The 22,322-nt window shown below is 45.4% G+C and overlaps 1 protein-coding gene across 1 annotated transcript in view; it reads right to left on the bottom strand.

Moving 5' to 3' along the window:
- Positions 1–1,992: 1,992 nt before the first annotated feature.
- Positions 1,993–22,322, bottom strand: part of DCDC2C (doublecortin domain containing 2C) — a 90,515-nt gene continuing 70,185 nt past the window's right edge. The window contains exons 7-10 of the mRNA XM_062210112.1: positions 18,194–18,320; positions 12,321–12,421; positions 9,266–9,334; positions 1,993–2,025 (exon numbers count right to left, since the gene is read on the bottom strand). Of these exons, the coding sequence (XP_062066096.1) occupies positions 1,993–2,025; positions 9,266–9,334; positions 12,321–12,421; positions 18,194–18,320 (330 nt within the window). The remainder of the gene's footprint in view (positions 2,026–9,265; positions 9,335–12,320; positions 12,422–18,193; positions 18,321–22,322) is intronic.

Raw genomic sequence — 22,322 nt, 5'->3', positions numbered from 1 at the left:
ATTTTGGCCATGGGGGAGTAAAACAGAAGATGGAAGATCTCTATCTCTCCTCTCCCTCTCTAACTCTGCTTTTGACATAAATAAATCTTTTAAAATGTGTATCTTTCTTTAAAAAAAAAAAGAAAGAAAAGAAAGAAAACGTTGCTTCCGCTGTGTGTCTGAGGTACTTTGCCTAACCTGTCATTTGACTTACAAAATGCACTTCCAAGACATAATAGACCATCTCATATGTTGGCATAAATGTTAAAAATCTTGTGCTAGGTACTTCTTTTTTTTTTTACTAGTTGGGCACTTACCAATCAAAATTATACTTGATTTTGAAGGCTTTAAAAAAATCCCATCTTCTTGTACACTTTGGCCCTGGAAAATGTCACTATGACAACCTATCCATGCTTATCCATTAGACACAACAGGTGTGTTCACAAATAAAGGCTGGAAAAAACAAACTGCACCCTCTGTATTCTGTGTGAGTCATCATCAGCCCAGCACAGGAAGGAAGCAGAGTAATTCTACATCTAGATTCATGATGCAAATCTTGGTTTACACTTGTAGATCCATCGTTGGTTAACTGATTCCATCTCTTTAGTTTACTTCTTCCTTAGTCTCTCTCTTTTTTTATATTTTTTTTTAACTTTTATTTAATGACTATAAATTTCCAGTGTACAGCTTATGGATTACAATGGCTTCCCCCTCCCATAACTTCCCTCCCACCCGCAACCCTCCCCTCTCCCACTCCCTCTCCCATTCCATTTGCATCAAGATTCATTTTCAATTCTCTTTATATACAGAAGATCAATTTAGTATAAAGGTTTCAACAGTTTGCACCCACATAGTTGGTTAACTGATTCCATCTCTTTTAGTTTACTTCTTCCTTAGTCTCTCTTAATTTTAAACTCAAGTCACAAAAACACACTCATCAAGAAAGCAAAGTGAATACTTGTTGCAATAAAAAAAAAATAAGGCCACATTTTCAGTCCTGGTGTGAGCTCAAATGGTTGGGACAGAGACAGCCAGCAAGGACATCTGTCAGGCAGAGCCTGCTCAGCACCATGTCATGTGGCTAGCGCTGTTTCCAGAGTGAATGAAAGCTCTGCTAAACATGTTTACACCCATTTCAGATCAAGGAAATCAATGTATGTAAAGCATGTTGAGAAAAAACACAAAATGCTATGAATACCCTCAATATAGATTCATAATATTTGTTAATATTCTACATAAAAGATAAGAAGTGGAAAACAGTCTTAAAGAATGTACACAAAAATGAAAAGTTTCTTATGAATAGAGGAGTTCAGTGATTTCACTTTTTTCTTATCTGTATTTTCTAATACTTCTATAATAAATACAAGTTGTTGATGAACTGACAAGAGTCTTCATTTCAAAACTAATGAGAGATATCACAGAAGAAAATTCAGTTTTAAAACATCATTAGTGCTGACTGTGGGGAAAGAGCCTGATGTTACAAAACAATGCAAATAGCACTCAAATCAAATCCCTGCTTTCAATGATGCAAACCTCTGTGGAAACCAGGATTTCACTGGAGATGGCAATAACATTAGTAGCTGTGACTCACTCTCAGCTCAGGAGCTGAGGCAGTTGGGAACGTCCCTAATCTTGTAGAAACTTCACAAATTGGGAATCATTCCAGTTTCACATACAAGGAAACTGAGGCCCAGAGGAGAGAAACCAAATTCATAGGAAATCTGCATGGATTCAGATCTGCACCCTTCACTTCCATGGGTCTGGTAAAATATTGTAATTGAAAGAACAAGTAGCATATAAGCCAAACAAGTAATAAATGTCTCCAAAGAATTACTTGACACTAAAACCAGCTATTTTGTATGTTTCCAGAAACAGCATTATCAAAACAGATCATTGTTTTTTCCAGCCCAGCGTAGAGCAGCCTAGTGTAGAGCAACAACGGGGGAGGACAGACTATCAGAACTGGTGGCTTTTCAGAGGGAGTTACGAGCGGGGACAGCCCAGTGTCTCCTTTCAAGCCGAGAAACACAAACTCTCATCATCAACCTTAAGGACAAACAATACAAACACTGTGAAATACAGACACAGGTATACCCTCTCACAGATCCTTGAGAGGTTTGTGAAATAATTGTAGATTGCATTGATCACACACACAGAGGCTACTTCACTTAGCAATTTCATGGGAACGCTAACACTGGAATTCTGGGCTCTTCCTGTGACTGTCTGCACATCCATACGAGAAAACCTATACCAAGACAGAACACATGGTGTGCCCCTGCCCCATAACCCTGCTAGGATTCTTCTACAAGCCAGTCAACACAAACAAAAACATATTTTATGCATATTCTCTCTAATCCAGGAGATAGACTTGATTACAAAAAAACAATCCAACAAAAACAAAAATTTGCAAAGAGGACCCAGGCTCTGGGATGTAAGACATGTTCCCAAAGCTTAGAGCACTTGGCTCTGTGTCACGACGAAGCCCAGTGCTCAGGGCCTCCAGGTGCTGGCTTTGATCACTACCCTTTCCAAACAGAGTGATGAGGAGTCTGAGAATCAGGGTCTAAGTAAATGACATGTACATACTCAGAACTTAGTCATTTAGCAAACACGCATGAGAACTCGGTCCTTCTTGGGACAGAGCTACTGCTGAGTGGTAGGAAAGGTAGCTCTTCCTAGATGAAGGACCTACAGCTGCCAGGTGGGGACACAGCAGGGGAGTGACCTCCTCCTATGCCCTCAGTGTGTGACACGTCCCTCCCAAGCTTATGGCTGGAGTCTGAAGCTGCAGCTGTCACAATTTCCCAGAAATCCTACAGCAGTGCCTCAGGAGCTGGGACAGGGGACTTGAAGGAGTCCCCGAGTGTGCTGCCTCGGCAGCTTCGGCATGCCTGTTTTTGATCTGCGTTTATAGCAAATAGCAAATCCATCCACCTATCTGCAATGCCTCAATGGTGCTTCTTTCCCTCTGCGTTTCTTTTCTAAGTCTAGGAACAGAGCTATGGCATGTGACAGAGGCACAGAAGTTGTATTCCTAAAAACACATGACAAGGTGGGGGATCCATTGATCATGCTGTTAGGTCTGTCTGCAGAACTGGAAACACAAACTAGTTTGTCCATACAAACCTTTCTTTCACTGTCTTCTGAGAGCCATTCATCTCCTTTTTCCTGTTATTGAAGACATAAACAGAGTAATCAGCTCTCTGCAGGGAGGGTATTGCAAGGTAAGCCCCCACCTCCCTTCTCCCTCACGAACATCCCCAGGAGCTCCTTCTAGAGTCTGAGCCACCTCCCTATGTTCCTCCCACTTACCTGCCCTTCCCCTTAGGCAGCACCTTCCCATTCTGAATGCCTTGTTTCCTGTGCACGTCTTGTGAACAAACACAGCACATCATATTCTCTGCTCCACTTTCATTGTTTTCTAACTTAATATAATGTCTTGGAGCCCCACTCTTTAGTACAGAGTTGTTTTCTATTCTATGTGTGAAGCATAAATTAATGAGCCAATCTGTATGGAAGAATTGCATTTGTCCTTATTACTTGTTATCAATTAATACAGTTATGGAGTATTCCTAGCTATTGAAATTATTGTTCTAAAAAAGAAAAGGGCTGCACCAATTGAGACAAGAACTGCTGCTTTTTTGCACCTATACTTCCTTATAAAGACAGTCTCTAGAGAGACACCATAAAATAAATCCTTCATCTGGATTTATTAAGCACTGGGCATTGTCTACTTGGTCTTAGCAAAAACTCATCATTTATTATTTGCATTTCTTTCACTAGGAATCACATGGATCTATTTCCACATCATTTGGAGATTTGTATTCTTTATGCGAATTTCCTATTTGCTTCATTTGCCTTTCTTTTTATTGGTCTTTCCATTAGTTAAATCTTTCTAAATGAAGAAAACTTTAATTTGTATTGCAAATATTTTCTTCTTCATTTCAATTATTTATGACTTTATGATATTTTTCCAAAGATAAAAGTTTAACTTTCATACAGAGAAAGAGTATGGCTTTGAGGAAGATCAATTCTTCGGACATAGCCTTGTGAGACCCACTGAATATCTGTGTTCATGTTAGTCCTCCCCACTGGGCTCTCCCAGCCCTGGGGTTGCCATGCCCAGTCTCCTGGGCAAGAAGGTCTTTACAAGGTTCCATACTACCCCCATAGCTGTAACAAGAGTGACCTAATATCTTCAAGGTTCTCCATTAAATTCAAAATCAGTTATTCTTGGGGCCAAGGAAGGAGAAAGGGGCTAAAGATGATAGTGAAATGAAGCAAGTACAGATTCTCCCTTCTATAAACTTACACTGTTATAGAAGGAAGTACATGGACACATGCTGTAGTGGGAGCCACTGTGTGATCTGGATGGCATAGAAAGTATAGACAAATACTGTAGGGGGTCACTGGAGGAAGAGATGCTACCACCTAGAGAAGGCTCTAGAGAACTTCAAGTAGGAGGAGCCTGGTGTTTGCAGGGAGTCTTGGGCACGAGAGGAAGCAGAAAAGGCAAGGATAAGTCGAAAAGGCAGAGGGCAGGCCAGGCAGCACACACAGCACAAAAAAAAGGCAGACAGGTACAAAGCATGCTGTTCAAAAATTAAAGTCAACTTCCCTCTCCCTCCTTCTCTTTATTGAATGCACAAAATTATCCATGAAATTTTAGATGATCTTTTCAAAGGTAGGAAAAATTTCAAAACATTAAATGTTGAAAACCAACAGAAAAAAACTCAGAGTCATGAAGGACCCAACACTGCTGTGCACAGGTGTCTCTGAAACACCTGCCAAGCTGACCTACAGCACCCCAGGACGCTCCCAGGGGCAGGAACTCCAGTACACAGCGTCAGATGCGTTCTTTCAGCATTGCTGTTCATGCCCCTCCCATTCTCCTTTGGAAAAGGATTGAATCTTCCCAAAACCTTTACTCGCTGTTTCGTAAACTCAGCAGGCAGCGTAAATACAAAACCACTGCTAGCACAGAACACTCTTTACAAAGGTTCCTAACAAATCAAGCACTAAGACCTGGAGAAAATTCCGGTCCACTGGGATTCAGATGGTTCTCAAGCACCCAGGGTAAGGGAATGTGGGTGCCATGAGCACAATTTAAAATAAGTAAAAGGAAGAGTACACATTTCACTTTTATTATCTCACAGAAGAGCTTTTCAAATTAGTTAATGGTAATAAAATTCCATTTAAAAATGAAAAATAATATTAGAGTGCTGAATTTTGCCAGAGTTGCCATGACTTTACAATTTACATATTTAAAGTGTCCTGAGGATGAAGTGTCACACAAAAGCTCAGCTTTTTATTTGGATGTCACCCACTTCCATGTCATTGATGTACACAATGACAAAATAAGTGGCCAGGACTAGATCCAATGACAGCACCTGCATGTCAGCAGCTCCTTTCTCCTGAAAATGAAGGAACAGGGGTGGGGCCAGAGCTTCTGTTCGGGCCAACAGAATGTTCTGGAGGTAGAGGGGTGATGGCTGCATGACACTGTGCACGTCACCACTGCCACCTCCGGGTTGTGCATTCAGAAATGACTAAGGTTGCTAAGTTTACATTGCATGTAAGGGGACTTCAGAAAGCTCAAGGAAAATGAAATTAAAAGATGCCTATTTTAGTGCAAAAATTTTGGAAATCCATGCATAGTTTTTTCATAATATGTATTCTCCATGAACTTTTTGAAGACCCTCATGCTTCAAAAATTTTTGCACCAAATTTATTTTTAATTCTGTTTCTATGAACTTTTTAAAATACCCTCATGTATTTTTTACTACAAGAGGTAAAAAAATTTGACAACAAAAATTCTGTGAACAAATATCACAGGTATGTACTTTTAAAAGAATGTTCATGATAATATACATTTTCTTATAACTTTGCGAGTTACTTAGCATTTTACTCTGGGAATATGTATTTTAGTTTAAACAACTGAGTCGCTGCTAACACAAAGAAAAACCACAGACATTTATTAAACCCAAACTGAGAATAACACACTAGGAAGGACACATGGGATAATAAAGTGCAATAACTTAGCTCCTAGGAGAGTTACCTAACCCTAACCCTAACCCTAGGAGAGGTCAGGCCAGCAGTAAGATGCCTAAAATATTGAATACAGTCAACATCAAGTATGTCCTAGGATTCACTTCCACATGGATGTACAGATAAAAGACCACATGAGACTTTCGTTACTGAGAGCAGATACAGATCCCCGGGGCCTAGTAGTCGGAAAGAGCTAATCGGATACTACTGCTCCTTTTTCACTGTTACTATTACTAGCTACATAATGCTTGCTCTTTCCGAGCCCTTGAAAACAAAGAATGGGGCCAGCATCAAGGTACAGGGGTGAAGCTGCCACCTGTGACACAGGTACTCCGTGTTTGCACCCTGGCTGCTCTGCTTCTGATCCAGCTCCTTGCTAATGCACCTGAGAAGGCAACAAAAGATGGCCCAAACACTTGTGCCCCTACCACCCACATGGTAGACCTGGATGGAATTCTAGGCTCCTGGCTTTGGCTTAGCGCAGCCCTGACCATTGTGACCTTTGGGGAATGAACCAGCAGATGGAAGATCTCTCTCTGTCTCTCTCTTTGTCTCTCTCTCTCTCTGTAATTCTGCCTTTCAAATAAGTAAGTAAATCTTTAAAAATCAAAACACAATCTAGACATTTGGGCAGAGACCTTCAATCCGGGGGCGGGGGTGGGCCTTCACACCAACCACATCCTGTTCAGGTCCTGCTGGCAGCAAAGATGGAGACAGGTGGACCTGATGCAGCTACCACATCTCCAACAGCTCTAGCACAGGTGACAGAGTGCACACAATGGCCTCTGCCAGGAACAAAGTGTGAGAGCTGACACAATAACTCTCCTGGGGAGTTAAACACAACAGCCTGGCTCACTGGGGAGATGACAGCCTTCAGAATCCTTCAAACCTGGGTTCAAACCCAACGCCCATCACCTCCTGTGACTTTGACCAGTTACACTGTTTGTGCTATCTTTTTAAATCTTTTTCTTAATTGATATTTGCCTTAAAAAGTAAATGAAGAGATGGAGGACTGCCCAGGCCTGGCACATGGCAATGCCCCCTCCAACGCTCCAGACCTGTGCACTCAACACTTGGGTGAGAACGGAGGTTTGCTTGAGGCCTTTCACCCTCTGTCCCCAAAAGTTTAATTCTTAGCCCAGATATCTAAAGACTGGGTGCTTGGGTTTGCTGTTATCCCAGCAACAATGCTTGCATTCAGAGACATTTTGACTCACTCTAAGAAACTGAGTCTGCTACGGGCTAGTACCAAGTGACCAATTAGTGTGAAGGCAGCATGTCCTGAGGCACAGGTGACAAATTCAATGACCAACCTGCATAAGGCATTCAGATAACAGCATAGCCAATGTAACCAACATCCCCCTATTGTATTTCCACTACAATGTCTGCATGAGCTCTGAAGGAAGCCACAGCAGCCCTCCCATCCTCTTTGCCAAGGCTCTGGGACCAAGAGCTTCATTGTCATGACCTCTTGGGACAGTCTCATTCTCTGTCGCCATACTCGCCCCTCGTCTGAAATTGTCCACAACCCCTGTAGATGCTGAGGGCAGTGCCTTGCACCCAAACTTCCCCTAAGGCAAACCCATGAACAAAGGCAAGGAAGGAAGGGCAAAGCTTCTCACACGGGTTCTCGGTGATGCTTTCACATCATCAGCTCCTCTGGCACCTTTTAAAAACCTGAGCAAATGGGGCCAACGCCATAGCACAGTAGGTTAATTCTCCGCCTGCAGCACCAGCATCCCATATGGGTGCCAGTCCGAGTCCCAGTTGCTCCACTTCCAATCCAGCTCTCTGCTGTGGCCTGGGAGAGCAGTAGAGGATGGCCCAGGTCCTTGGGCCCCTGAACTCACATGGGAGACCAGGAAGAAGTGCCTGGCTTCTAGCTTTGAATCAGCACAGTTCCAGCCATTGTGTCCATTTGGAGAGTGAACCAATGGAAAGAAGACCTTTCTCTCTGTCTCTGTCTCTCTCTGTCTCTCTCTCTCACTGTCTATAACTCTACCTCTCAAATAAAATAAAAAAATAAAATCTTTAAAAGGGGGGGGGGGGGCGGTGCTGTAGCACAGCAGGTTAACGCCCTGGCCTGAAGCACCACCATCCCATATGGGTGCAGGTTCTAGTCCCAGCTATTCCACTTCTGATCCAGCTCTCTGCTATGGCCTAGGAAAGCAGTAGAAGATGGCCCAAGTGCTTGGGCCCCTGCACCTGCATGGGAGACCCGGAAGAAGCTCCTGGCTTCAGAATGGCGAAACTCTAACCAGTGTGGCCATCTGGGGAGTGAACAAGTGGATGGAAGACCTCTCTCCCTCTCTCCCTCTCTCCCTGCCTCTGCCTCTCTGTGTAACTCTGCCTTTCAAATAAATAAATAAATCTTTAAAAAAAAAAAAAAAAACACCTGAGCAAACTTCCTGAGGACCCACAGCTTTCCCAGGTAGAGACCAGGCTGGCCCCAGCAGCCATTTCCCCATTTACTTAAGGGGGCAGGGCCCCAGGAGGCCACAAGGAAACCTCAGGGCAGCAAGGGTGGCTGGCGAGGCTGCTCCATCCAGGGTTACCTGTAGCCAACAGTCCACGGCAGCCGAGCAGGTCAGGCTGGAAATCCCAGCTGTTGCATGACCTCCTGCCTGAGCCCCAGTGTTTAAAAACAAGAAACTACCTTTGAAAAAAATCCAGAGATCAAATGTTGAAAACACTCCACAAAATCCATTTCTAAGCCATGTGAACTGTATACTCATGTTTGCCCAACCCGTATATTATATGTGATATTAGTTACATCATCTCACAGAGGCCCAAGGAAACATCCACCTGCGTGGACCTTGCACCCTAAGTGCCCTCTGGGGAAAGAAAAGCCAAGAGGACTGGCATGCCTGGCCTCCCCTGCCAGCTGGTGCTGCCACCTGCAGGCAGGCAGGAACCTGGCAGTCAAAAGGATCCACCCACACAGCTGCTGATGTGCCCACTAAAAATACCTCTTGATGCGTGTTGGGGATAAAGTTCCTAAGTCTGTGACTGCAAGTGTAGCGCGAGGTAATGAGAAGATGCTAAAATGACTCAGGCAACTTTCTGGCGCACGGAGCCTGGCTGTCAAACACACTGACTGAGCAAGCCGCTTACTTGGGTCTGAACTAACTTGGGTCATGGATCCTTTGCCCATCGAATGCAAGCTCCATTTAGCACAGTCCAGTGACAAGAAGTACCTTAGACCTAAGCCATAAAAAAGAAAATGATATGAACTCACCGCCTTGCTTTCAAAATCAGGGGTGGTAACCTGTGTCTCTTCATCTTCTTTTACTATTTCAGCTGGAACCTAAGGACAGAAGACACCACGTTTCCATTTAGCCACAATCAACATGTACTAACTCATTTGCCACATCAGAGAGCGCACGAAGAAGCGTGGCATCCCAGATGCTTCCATGGACAGCCTGGGAAGTCACTGCGGTTTTGACCTAGGCAACATCGTATCTGCTCTGTAGTCTTCACCTTGGACATGCCACCTGCGTGGGAGAGCTGCTGGCAAATCTTTAAGGAGGGACACAAATGCTGTCTTTCTTGTGAAAAAGATGGCACAGTCACTTCAACACCTCTGGTCGGCAGGGAATAGGTGCCTTCCTAAGTCTTGGTGCACCCGTGGGGCTCCTAACCAGCATCAGCTCCCTGTACCAGAGACATCTCCACTGCCTTGGAGGATCTTGCTCCTCAGACATCCCACCTTGTGGCCGCCCTGCACCGCTTGCCAACACCAGCAGGAAATGGCAGTCATCCCTAGGCAATGAGGAGGACGCGGCCCACTTCTGAAGGGTCTCTCGGTACGACTTCCTACTACTTAAAAAAGGGATGGAAATGGGCCCTCCATTCTCGTCATCATTCATGTGTTTCAATGGGCCACTTGGAACCCTGGGACTTGTGAAGACACAGGATGGATCAATGGTCCAGAAGCTGAGGATGGGAGGAGGGGGATGGAAAGAACAGGATGCCCCACGACATCCCTGAGACTCCAAGCTGGCTTGCCCTGGAATCTTCCACCACACAGAGGCCCCCAAGGCCTTCTATTGCATAGAGGGCAAACGTTCCTTATCGCTGGAGGCACTCACAGAAGCTCATTGTATTTTTTAATTTATTCATTAAAGCAAATACTCTCAACAACCTTGGTTAGCTTAGTCTGAGCTACTCCACGCACCTGAAAGGACCCAAGCTTATTATGCTTTTTCCAAGTAAACCATTCACAGATTACACAAATTTAGACTGACCTTCTCCAATTAGTTTGAGTTATTTTGGCTTTTCTTTAGTTGGTGTCTTGCTCTGGGCACTTTCTCTGGAGTGAAATGCATGAGGCACTTGGGAGATGCAGTTGTGGGCCTGCTGCTCTGGTCGCTACCCCTGAATCTAAGTAAAGACTCTCCTTGTGCACTGAATCTCTGAGACCCTCTGAATGATTGTCCCCTCCACAACTCATGTGGAAATGCACTGTTCACTCTAACAGCTTGAGAAGGTGAGGCTTTCCAGAGCTGATGAGGCCACAAGGACTCCACCCTCACACACAGGCCTATGTTGTTGGGGTAGGAGTGGGTCCACCCTGCCTCCCTCTTGCCTTCTGCTACTCAATGACACTAAAAGAAGCCCTCATCAGCACCTGGTACCTGGACATTGGGCTCCCTGCCTCCAGCAGTGTGGGCCAATAAGTCTCTGTTCATCATAAACGACCCAGTCCAGGCACTCTGTTGCAGTAGCACATATGGCCCAAGACTCAGCAATGGACCACCCAATCCTTGGTGATTTGTCAATCCTTGTTTTCATGAATTTCCTGAGACCAGGTATGTATACAGCGTGTGTATCACCTGGAGAATGACATGGTTTAGCCCTTCTCTTCTAAAATAGAGCTAGTTAGGCACAGAGTAAATGCTAGACCATTCCCCACCCACAACCTCACGGAAAAGGACCAAATGACTGGAGACATGGGCTAAAAAGGACTCGCAATTGTAGGCATCTATCCACCTTTTCAAAGGATTTACAAAATCAACTATAATCTTATCTCTGGAAGAACACAGTGCTTTGTAAAAAATGTCCTGAAATCAGAATTTCAACAGTGATGTTTTCATATATGGATGCCAATCTTCGCACAGATCTTTGTTTAAAAGTATTTCCTTAACACTGGGGTTTAATGACTTGAATCCTTAAAATGAAAGCCAAGAAGCAGGAAGCTCCCTGGTTGTAGGAGTTGGTTCCTGATAGTCATAGGAGCAGAGCTGGGATCCGACTGGTTAAAGAGGAATGAAAATGAGACTCAAATATGAACACTGACCCTTTGCACAATATAAGTTCTCTTCTCAAAACCAGCCACTGGAAGCCTACATTGAGTTACTAGGTGGATGGTGACACAGTCTGTAACTTTAGGGCTTGCTGAGCAGATTCTCCCACTGCAGCAGCAGGGATGGGGCCTGTCCAGGCACCAGTGGGCCAAGCTGGGCTGGATCCCAAGCCTCCTAATCTAGCTCTGGGCATTGGGCTCACCAGCATGTGCTTCCTCCTCCTCTGATTGAGCATCCCTGCCCTGTGCCCCAGAAGTCTTGCATCCACTGTCTCAGCCCATGCCCCTGTGGCTTTGGTTTTTCTGTTGTCCACTCACTGGCCTTCAGGCCTTCATTTTAACAACTCCTCCCATTGTCCCACGCTCCCTGCTGCCACCTCATCTACCTCCCTCGTTCCCCTGGACTCTCCTTACAACTCCACTCCCTACCCACCATGATACCAGAAGACAGATGGTGCCAGGTATCCACCATGTGACAGGTACTGGAACAGGCACTGGCAGGAGCCCCTACCTCAGTCCCTACACAGACTGCATGACAACATCACCTCAGCCACAAAGCAGGAAGCTGAGGCTCCAGGTTTCACCATTGCCTTGTCTTTTTACACCGTCCATCCCCAGAGTCAGCCCACAACATTTATGAGGGGCCTCATCCAGGCCTGCAGCTCTGCCCCGTACAGGGATTGCAGTGGTGAGCAGGGCACACTGCCCACTTCCTGTGGCGGTGACAGCTCAGTGGGGAACAGAGGCAATAAACAAAGAACGGCAATGCCAAATACACCCTCACACGTGTGATGGGTGCTACAAATGGCCCTGGAGCAGAACAACCTCCAGAGAAGCAGGCAGACAGGTCCGAGGAGGAGCAGTGGCTAACAGGGGATCACAGGATGCTCTAGGCCAGGGAGAACTTAGCGTGGAGGCTGATACTGGCGGAGCTGATGGAGCAGAATGAAGAGGTGATGGGAGGAGCCACTCGGCCCCCACTACGCACCTGGTCCACAGGTACCTCCACTGGAACGTCTAGGTCCTCCTTGACTTGCAGCGCCCCTTGTGCATCCTTGGTGGGGGTCTGTGCTTTGTACACATCACCTTCTGTAGGAAAACAGCACAGACGAGAAGCTGAGTCCTCTGTACTCTTTCTAACCCATGTCAAAGGTACAGAACTCAGCGTTCCCTGAGCTCCCTGCATCATCGGACAGGCAGCCTGGCCCAGGGACCCCGTGGCCCATGCCATCTCACCCCCATTTCCCTTTGGCTCTTGTTTTGCTTCTGTGGAGGCCATGAGTTCAGTGAGCCTCACGCTGAGCTGTCTCTAGACAGGCCCTGGACACTGGAAGTCGGGGCAGCCCTGTGCACACCCACCCATCACTGTAGTCAGCCCTGGGGAAGAAACAGCAAACCTGTGTCCACCTAACTCAGTGAGAAACAAGCACACAGCGAGGGAGGCGGCAAGATGGCGGAATAGGCAGGAAGCACACTTAGTCCGGGGGGAAAGAAAGTTTAATATAAGTGGAGATACTGCAGTGTCAAGGAAGAGTAGGGGATGAAACAGCAGAGGAAACTCTTCCGGAACTAGTGATTCACAGTGGACCTGCGTGGAGAGCGTGGGAGCCCAAGTTCGGGACACCAGCAGCAGACTCAACGCGCCAGCGCTGGAACGCGAGGTGAGCCGAACCTCCATAGCCCGAGATACCAGCAGGCAAGTGGAAAGAGGAGGCTAGAGGGAACGAGGCTTGAAACTCCGTGGGGAAAAGTTCACCAGGCTAACTAGAAGAGAGAGAAAAAAAAAATAAAAAAAGTGACTGATACGGACACAAGTTTCTCTCTCTCCGCTCACCTCTCACAGGCGAGCAAGACAGAGCAGGCGCCATTTTGGACATACGTCATAAGCAGGGCGACCTCAGGTCTGCACCAGCCCTGAGCCTAGCAGAAAAACCTGACTCTGTGGGGAGGGGTGAAATAACAGGAGATTAGCATCTAACTTGGCAACCCAGTGGGAGACTGCAGGAGAATTGGAGCCCACACTGAGGGCAGCAGAGATTCCCTGTGTGGTCCTTGGGAAAGAGCTTCCAATCTCTGGCTCCTGTGGGTATATCATTTGCCTGCTAACTACCTCCAATTACGTTCAGCTGTGCGGAATTACTTCCCTTTTAAATCAAAAAAAGAAAGAGAGATTTACCACACCTAACCTGGGAGTGTCATCCTTGACACACCCTCAACCCTGAGGAACCAAACACAGCTCTCAGTCCACACTCATCTCAAGCCTCTAAGGCTCCACTGAAAGCAGACAGTCCACTTAATATAGAGCCATAGTGTAACAAGAAAAAACACCACAGTGAAGAAACCAAATATCTCCAACATGCCAAACAACAAACGCAAAAACCGAGGTAACAAGAACAAGGAAGAAACTATGACGCCCCCAAATGAAAAAGACACCCCAATTCAAGATTATGAAGATGATAAGATCGAAGAAATGCAAGAAGCAGATCTCAAAAAATTGATAAGAACATTAAGAAGTTCTCAAAAACAAATTCTTGAACTACAGAAATCCTTCATGGACAAGATAGAAAATCTCTCTCGTGAAAGTGAAATATTAAGGAGGAATCAAAATGAAATGAAACAACTAGTGGAACAAGAAACTCTGATAGTGACTAGAAATCATAATGAAATGAAGAGTTCAATAGATCAAATGACAAACACATTAGAGAGCCTTAAAAACAGAATGGGCGAAGCAGAAGAGAGAATATCAGACTTAGAAGACAGAGAACAGGAAAGGAAACAGGCAAACCAAAGAAAAGAAGAAGAAATTAGAAATCTAAAAAATATTGTCAGGAATTTACAGGATACTATTAAAAAACCCAACATTCGGGTTCTAGGAGTTCCTGAAGGCATGGAGAGGGAGAAAGGATTAGAAGGCATTTTCAGTGAGATACTAGCAGAAAATTTCCCAGGTTTGGAGAAGGACAGAGGCATCTTAGTACAGGAAGCTTATAGAACCCCTAATAAACATGACCAAAAGAGATCCTCACCACGACATGTTGTAATCAAACTCACCACAGTGAAACATAAAGAAAAGATCCTAAAAGGTGCAAGAGAGAAACGTCGGATCACTCTTAGAGGATCTCCAATTAGACTCACAGCAGACTTCTCATCAGAAACCCTACAAGCTAGAAGGGAATGGCGAGACATAGCCCAGGTACTAAGAGAGAAAAACTGCCAGCCCAGAATACTATATCCTGCAAAGCTCTCATTTGTGAATGAAGGTGAAATTAAGACTTTTCACAGCAAACAGAAACTGAAAGAATTTGTTGCCACTCATCCTGCCCTGCAAAAGATGCTTAAAGATGTGTTACACACAGAAACACAGAAACATGGTCACCAATATGAAAGAAGGTAAAGGAAGGAAACCTCACAGCAAAAGATCACAGGAAGCTCAATTTCTCTTTGACATAGAATTAAACTTTGATGCTCTGTTAAAGCAATGTGTTAAAGTAATCTATTATGTTCTCTTGATGTCTGTTAAATTCTAATTGTTCAAAAACAGCTGAATTTTTATTAAGAGCAATGGGTTATTTAAATATGTGCTTTTTTCAAAAATTTGAATATCTGCTGCTCATAAAACTAAAGCGTTGTTGGTTCTGTGTTTAGCTGTCCTCCTATAGGTTCCTATGGACTTTTTCCAGCCACTTTTATTGTATTCAGTACTTTGGGATGGCTCCGTAAACAGATGAAGCCAATAATGTATTAACAGTACCAACTGAGAGAAAGTATGGTTAACTGAGGTTACTAAAAAGAAAAAGCAATTCAAATCAATTGGCAATCTACAAAAAGAGTTAAAGATTTTAAAAGCTATTATTAAAATTGATGTATTGGTCTATTATACTATATTATATGTGTGTACATATTGTATGTCCACATGGGGAAATTTTATTAAGAGTTTTATTTTAAATGGCTTATAGATAAGATTGTCCATAAATTTAAGCTGCTAAAAGCAATCAAAGATACATTTTAATTTGTGGGACCTGAATCTGTGTATCATATGTTTTAGACTTGTTGGTAGAAAGAAACTAAAAACATTTTAGATGGTTGTGCTTAAGTTTACTGATTAAACAAACTATACCATGTTAGATATTTAAGAGGTGTTTTCAAATACATGATTCTTAAAATTTATAGAAGGCATTGGACCTTCTGGTAAATGTTTTCTTAAGTTGTTATCTAATGGTTGAAACGGTTTGCTAAGTATTCATGTGATATTGCTATTGTCAGCAAGCGATCTAGGACTTGCTCCCTCATTTCTCTATTCGAAGCCCAACTTGTTCTTTCATTTCTCTATTCTCTTCAAGGTAGGAAACTAATTCTATTATGAAGGAATCTGTAGGATGCACAATTTAATCTTTAGACCTTATAAAAGAGATGGCTAACATTTTTCTGCAATAGCATAGCCAAAATAAGAACTCAAATAATAATCTCATAGCTAGATTCACTTCGCCATCAGCGAAGTATACAGTAAGTAGAAAAAACCTCCCTTTCAGACCAAAGGGAAAGAAAGTTTTAAAGTGAGAATATAATTTTCCTCGTGGGCATTGTCTACCTTAGAAAAACTACTACAGAACATGCCTGTGACTATAGACTTGTAGTTCAGGCCACCGAAGATTAGAGATGGGAAACGGGCACTCCCTTGACTTGCATCCTCTGGTCTGCTTTAACACAAACCAGGAGGAAAAGAAAGCTCGGCATCAGAAGCAATGGGTGGCAGGCCTATTAATGGCTGATCTGTACAGTGATCTGCCCTCAAGGAGACCCAACAGGCCAGTCCACTGCAGTGGCTTTCAATGTGGTAAGCCTGGGCTTCAGCAGAAGTCAGCTTGTGAAGAGCCCTGGCAGCTCTCCCAAGAGTTGGATCACTGGTAATGGACCTGCCCTGGAGTCGAAGGATGCCCAGGTCAGAGCCACAGATCTTATTGGCTCTAAGCTGAAAAGCCCTTCACTCAGCCCAACTTCCAAAGTGACCACTGCAGCTGAGGGGATGGTCAAGTAGGGTCAGCAACATTGCAGGCAGAACTGTAAATTTCTTGTTAGAGATGCCACCTCTCCTCCCAGGCCAGCCAAGTAATGAAAGTCAACAGAGTGCCCTCCCCTAGGAGGTTCACACCTCCCTTAGGATATACCCCATGTGAAGAGATAGTAGGTCTGGGCCTCTGAATTTACAAGGCCTAAAGCCCACCAGATTATTATCAAGCCCCTTCTATCAGGTTCTATTTGCCTCTCAATCAGAAAACTTAATTGTAGCTTAGACAGCACCTTTCTTAGCTCCTCTAATAATGACTCTGTCCTTTGTTCTAGGCCCTGTCTAGTGCACTTGGGCCTCATTCCTTTGTAATCATAACCTCTACTCTACCACCAATGGCTCTACTCCCAACATGTGTGTACTGATGGTCCTCTTCCCCACTTAATGCTGTATAATTGTTCAAACCTGGTAAATGCCACTCTTAGGATCATTGGTTACTATCCTCACTCTGTCTTTTATGACCTTGTCTAAATATGATCAGAGTCGGCAAACTTGGAAGGCTTCCATAGCCTTGGCAACTCATGACGACAGCCTAGGATGGTTACTGGCGCCATAAACTAGAGTGTCAATTTGTTGGGTCAACAACAGGAGCCACTGTGCACTTGCTCCTCATGTGGGATCTCTGTCCTTAATGTGCTGTACATTGTGATTTAATGCTATAGCTAGTACTCAAACAGTATGTTTCACTTTGTGTTTCTATGTGGGTGCAAACTGTTGAAATCTTTATACTAAATTGATCTTCTGTATATAAAGAGAATTGAAAATGAATCTTGATCCAAATGGAAGGGGAGAGGGAGCGGGAGGGGGGAGGGTTGCGGGTGGGAGGGAAGTTATTGGGGGGGGGGGGAAGCCATTGTAATCCATAAGCTGTACACTGGAAATTTATATTCATTAAATAAAAGTTAAAAAAAAAAAAAAGAAACAAGCACACAGCAACCTCACCACACAGCAAAGTCACAGGACAGGTTTTTAAGGAAATACGGTGTAATTGCGTCAAAATATATTTAGAACAAGATTCAAACAAGATGCTGCTGGCATACATGTTATAAAATACTCAGCTACTAATGACAGCTCACAGTCAATGCACTTAGCATTACGATCATGTGTATTAAATGCTTTTACAATCTGAGGTTTATGAGAAGTCCATACTCGTCCTGATCAGACCCAGTAGGTGAGAGCAGGACAAAGACAGTAGGGCAGCCTAAAAGTTAGAAACAACATTCTAAAAGCTAGAAACACAGCCATTCATGGGCTCGGTTCTCCCAAATGGGAAACTCCATTTGCAGGTCCATCCCATTCCTCAGCCGAGAGCCCTGGCCCTGCTTGCCCTCACCAGCGAGGCACTTGTCCTTTCCTCCTTCCCAGCCCTCTGCCCCAGCAGAATCATTACAGAGCCCTGAGCTGGAAGATCCTTCCTCCCATGGGGAGAGGGCACTTGGAGGGTGGGTACACAAACAGTCACGCAAGCCCACTGTGTCCAGACACTCATCTGCACACTGCTTATTGAGATCTCACACTCTCAGAGATTTACTTGCTTGCTGCTTTTTGTACACCCACCCCTGATTACACAAAATTACAGGACTAACTTCAAATGCTGGATTTAACCAAAGGCCCTTAGCTGGAGAATCCAGTTGCCTTGAGCCTTGGAATTTTGCTTTGCCTACCACTGCTATACAAGCTGGACATTTCAACAAATCAGTATCAAACCTGAAACACACACACACACATGCACACACACACATGTTCTCAGTCTGGGAGCACCCTGTTACCTACAGCACAGTGGAATTTCATGGTACCTGCGCCGGTTTGGACTAAAGGTTCTACCATGGTTTCTTTCTTTCCTTCTTTGGCATAATAAACAGAATCCTGTGTTCTGGGGGTGAGGCTGTCTTGTTTACGAGGCTCTTTTCCTTTGGCATCCACCTAAGAAACAGAAGAAAAATAAAAAGGCTGTTAGGCACAGGGCTCCAATGGGCCTCACAGCCTCCCTAGGTGTGGCCAGAGCAGGAGTGCGCCCCACAGGTTCCATCGCAGGAGATACCTCCTGGAAGCCTACTAGGAGCAGCCTCTTGCCCTGTGTCCCTCCAGGCCCTGCTGTGAATGGCCAAGGGTAGCCCTGTCCCTCCCTCCCAGGGCAGACAAGATGGGCTTCCAGCCTGGAGGTGGACACACCTGATCCAGGAACGGGGTGGGTGAGCCACACACACACACCCTTGACAGCCGTCAGCAACCATTGCAGGGCTGTTCACTGGGCCTCTGAGTAAGCTGACAGCTTCCCTAATGAAAATCACCCCTGGGCTTCAATAAAGGGGAACTCAGGGTTGTTTTTTTTTTTTTTAAAGAAATTTTTTTAACTACTCTTTTTTTTTATTTTATTTTTGACAGGCAGAGTGGACAGTGAGAGAGAGAGACAGAGAGAAAGGTCTTCCTTTTGCCGTTGGTTCACCCTCCGATGGCCGCCGCAGTAGCGCACTGCGGCCGGCGCACCGCGCTGATCCGATGGCAGGAGCCAGGTGCTTCTCCTGGTCTCCCATGGGGTGTAGGGCCCAAGGACTTGGGCCATCCTCCACTGCACTCCCTGGCCACAGCAGAGAGCTGGCCTGGAAGAGGGGCCACCGGGACAGGATCGGTGCCCTGACCGGGACTAGAACCTGGTGTGCCGGCGCCGCAAGGCGGAGGATTAGCCTATTGAGCCGCGGTGCCGGCCAAGGGAACTCAGGGTTTTTAAAAATACACAGATTGTCTCAACAAAGCAGCACTAGACCGCAGAGTAGGCATGGAACCATTGTTGGCACATTCCAATTCTATCCCACAAACTATCTTTATAATGCAATCTGTCTTCTTTAGTGTTTCCTCCTTTTTCATCCTTGCTTAAGTGCTTGGAACTGAATCCAGGTGAAAGCATATAACTAGATATTTTTCTCACGTTCTCTGTGTCACTTAAGAATGTCGGACTAAAAACAGACACCTTGTACTGTGCATACATCGTGCATGATGCAAACTACCAGGTTCTTTGTTCCTTGTGGAAAGTAAAGCATGAAAATAGCCCTCCAGCCTCACTCAAGAGGCCACGCAGAATGTCTCTACCTATTTTAAGGAATTTCCTACAAGCTGAAATCATGTTCACAAGTATAGAAAAAGCAACCCGAGCAGAATTGGTTTTAGAAACAGAAATCGGCACATGATGCTTAGAATTTGGAGGGAGCTGGCAATCTAGTTGGTTTCTCTCAGTATCGCAGAGATCTGGTTGTTGCAGTCCATTTTCCAATCTGTAGCCCCCAAGAGAGAAATCACCTCTGTGTCTTATTATCTCTGAAATGATGCTTAAAAGACAGGGACAGACACGACCACGTGTGAGGGAACCAAAGCAGCGATGATATCATGCAGAGGGCAGAGCAGGCAAAGACCACCCACCCCTTGATGGCATCCCCCATCACCTGGGTGCTTCAACAAGGTAAAGAGGAACTGCCCCCATGCCACCTGGAGCACCACCTGACACAGAGGAGCTACAGAGGTACAGGGCACAGCATGGACACAATGCCATTCCACCAGGTAACTCCTCACCCCTACCTTCCCCAAGCACATGCAGGAAAGGCAGGTGCCCCTAGTTCAAGAGCAGCAGAACTGTGGCTTCCTGCTCAACCTCCACTCAAACACATCCTCCTGGGTGAGAATGGTCAGCCGCTCCCAGCACCCACGCCTTCCCCACACATCACTCACAGCACCGTATATAATGGACGGACATGATGTTGGCTGTTTGTCTTTCACCACCAGGACGTGAAAATCCTTGTGATGGCAAAGATGTAGGCTTGATTTTTTTATCTGTGAATGAGAACGAAGAACGAGCCTAGGACATGTAGATGCTGAAAACACATTTGTTGAATGAGTGAATGGGGCCAGCACATCTAATCACCTCCCACCTTCCCAACACCTGAGGGAGCCGTTACAGCCTTGGGATGATGTACAAAGGCCTTAGCTCAGCAGAGTGACATTCTTGCTCCAAGTTCCACCTGCCTGCCAGCCCCCAATCTCCCTTCCCCACCTCCTGCTTGCACATCACCTTGCTTTCCTATCCATGGCCCCTCCACCTGGATGCCCTTCCTCACCTTCTTCCTACTTCTGTGAATCCTTCAAATCCCAGTCCTAGTGTCACCTCAACAGTCCCTTGGGTGCATTCCTATGACACCTCCATGTATTTTGACCATCTGGGTTCCCCAGCAAAGCAAGTGGTGTGTGCCCAGCATGTACATGCTGCCAACTGAGCAAGCAGCACAGTGGCTCAGTGAATCTTTTCTGACTGAATAACCTGAGCAGGAGGACAGGAATCATAGGGTTAGAAGAGGGAGCACCTACATTGTTCAGACGAGGACAAGGGCTAGCAGGGACAGCCTCTGCAGGCCAAGCGTGTCTTTGTATGTTAAATTCATGTTATGTCTGAACTACTGGGAGAGGCCTCCTTGTATCCTACAGCTTTGTTCATAGCACCTCAGTACTTAATACTGAAGACCCATCACCTGTTTGATGCTTTTTGCCTTCTAACAAAATGTAATTGTGTATATAATCACAGGACAGGTACCAAATTCAGGAAACATTCTTTGATATAAGGTTTCCACCTAATACAACATCCACATTCCAATTTTGTCATTCTCCAAAAATTGTGCTTTGTAGCAATTTTCACTCAAGTTGGGACACAGCCCAGGACCCACTTGGACACCAAGGTCTCTTAGTCTCCTTTAGCCTAGAACAGCTCCTCCCACTTCCCTTGTCTTTTGGGACAAGTGTATTTTAAAATAACACAGTCCTGTTGTGTTCTGCAGAAGAAGTCCAGAAGTCTACCTTGTCTGCTGTTTCCACCTGGGATGAAGGTTGGGTATCCCTGGCCAGATCTTACCTGGCCACGTGCCTCTCGGGTGCCATGCCTAAGTGTCAGAGGTCTGGCTGCCCCTCATTGGGGATGTAGCCCTTGCAGTGAGGTGCACAGCTCCTCCCCAGGCAGTACTCCCGCCCCTTCTAAAAACGCCTCCTGGAGGACATGCAAATATGCTGCTGCCAACTCCCCTGCCCTAATCTCGGGCCAGACACGAGGCTCATCCTTGGCGACCTCTGCAGCAAGGCTTGCGAGCCACCCTCAGGAAGTGGAGGATCGTAACTTCCTAACCAGCACAACATCACAACAGTACTTGGAAAACTCACAGGAAGAAAGCCACAGATTTCCAACTCCATTTGAAAGGGAAAATATCATTTAACCCATTTGTAAGCTGAATCATACACAGTCCTGATGCTACGCTTATTTTTCTTGAGTTTTGCTCAGTTGAAAGCCTTCTGCCTTTTAAACATGGAGTCTCAAGGCTACTCACATGCTTGATCAGAAGAAGGCAGTGGCTGTGTCTTCCCAGCTGAAGATAACAAACACGAAGACTGAATGACAAGGGACCAAGTCTGTGGCTCCTCTGAAAACATAGTTCTAGTTGAGCCTGCTGCAGTGCCCACCACACCAATGCATCAGACACCCGCTAAGTGCCCTAACGCGAAGGACCAATTTCACAGCAAATTCTACGGAACATTGGCATCCTTCCCAGTCACCAAGCAGCAATGCTAAGGGAATTCTTTCATCTGCTGACATCCAGCCTGGGACATATGCAACAGAAGAACATGGCTCAGAGTCAAGCACACAAGGAAAAGCTAAGCACAAGTGTGTGCTAGGTTGTGTTTGGAGACCAAGAGCAGGGAGTCGGTTCTGAAGGGCACTGCATGGTGGGGTGGAAAGAGCCCTCTAAAAGTGATGCTAACGCCCATGCAATATGTGGAGTCACCAGGCAGGGGTGTGTGTTCCCCAATAGGGAGGAAAGTGGGCACCTGTAGAGGGCTGTGGGGAGACCCACCTACGCAGATGCTCTTGCCCTGGATGGGGACAGGGCAGCATAG

This window comes from Lepus europaeus, chromosome 13 (assembly GCF_033115175.1).
Source record: "Lepus europaeus isolate LE1 chromosome 13, mLepTim1.pri, whole genome shotgun sequence".
Classification (NCBI taxonomy): Eukaryota; Metazoa; Chordata; class Mammalia; order Lagomorpha; family Leporidae; genus Lepus; species Lepus europaeus.
This window is presented reverse-complemented; position numbering and strand designations above follow the sequence as displayed.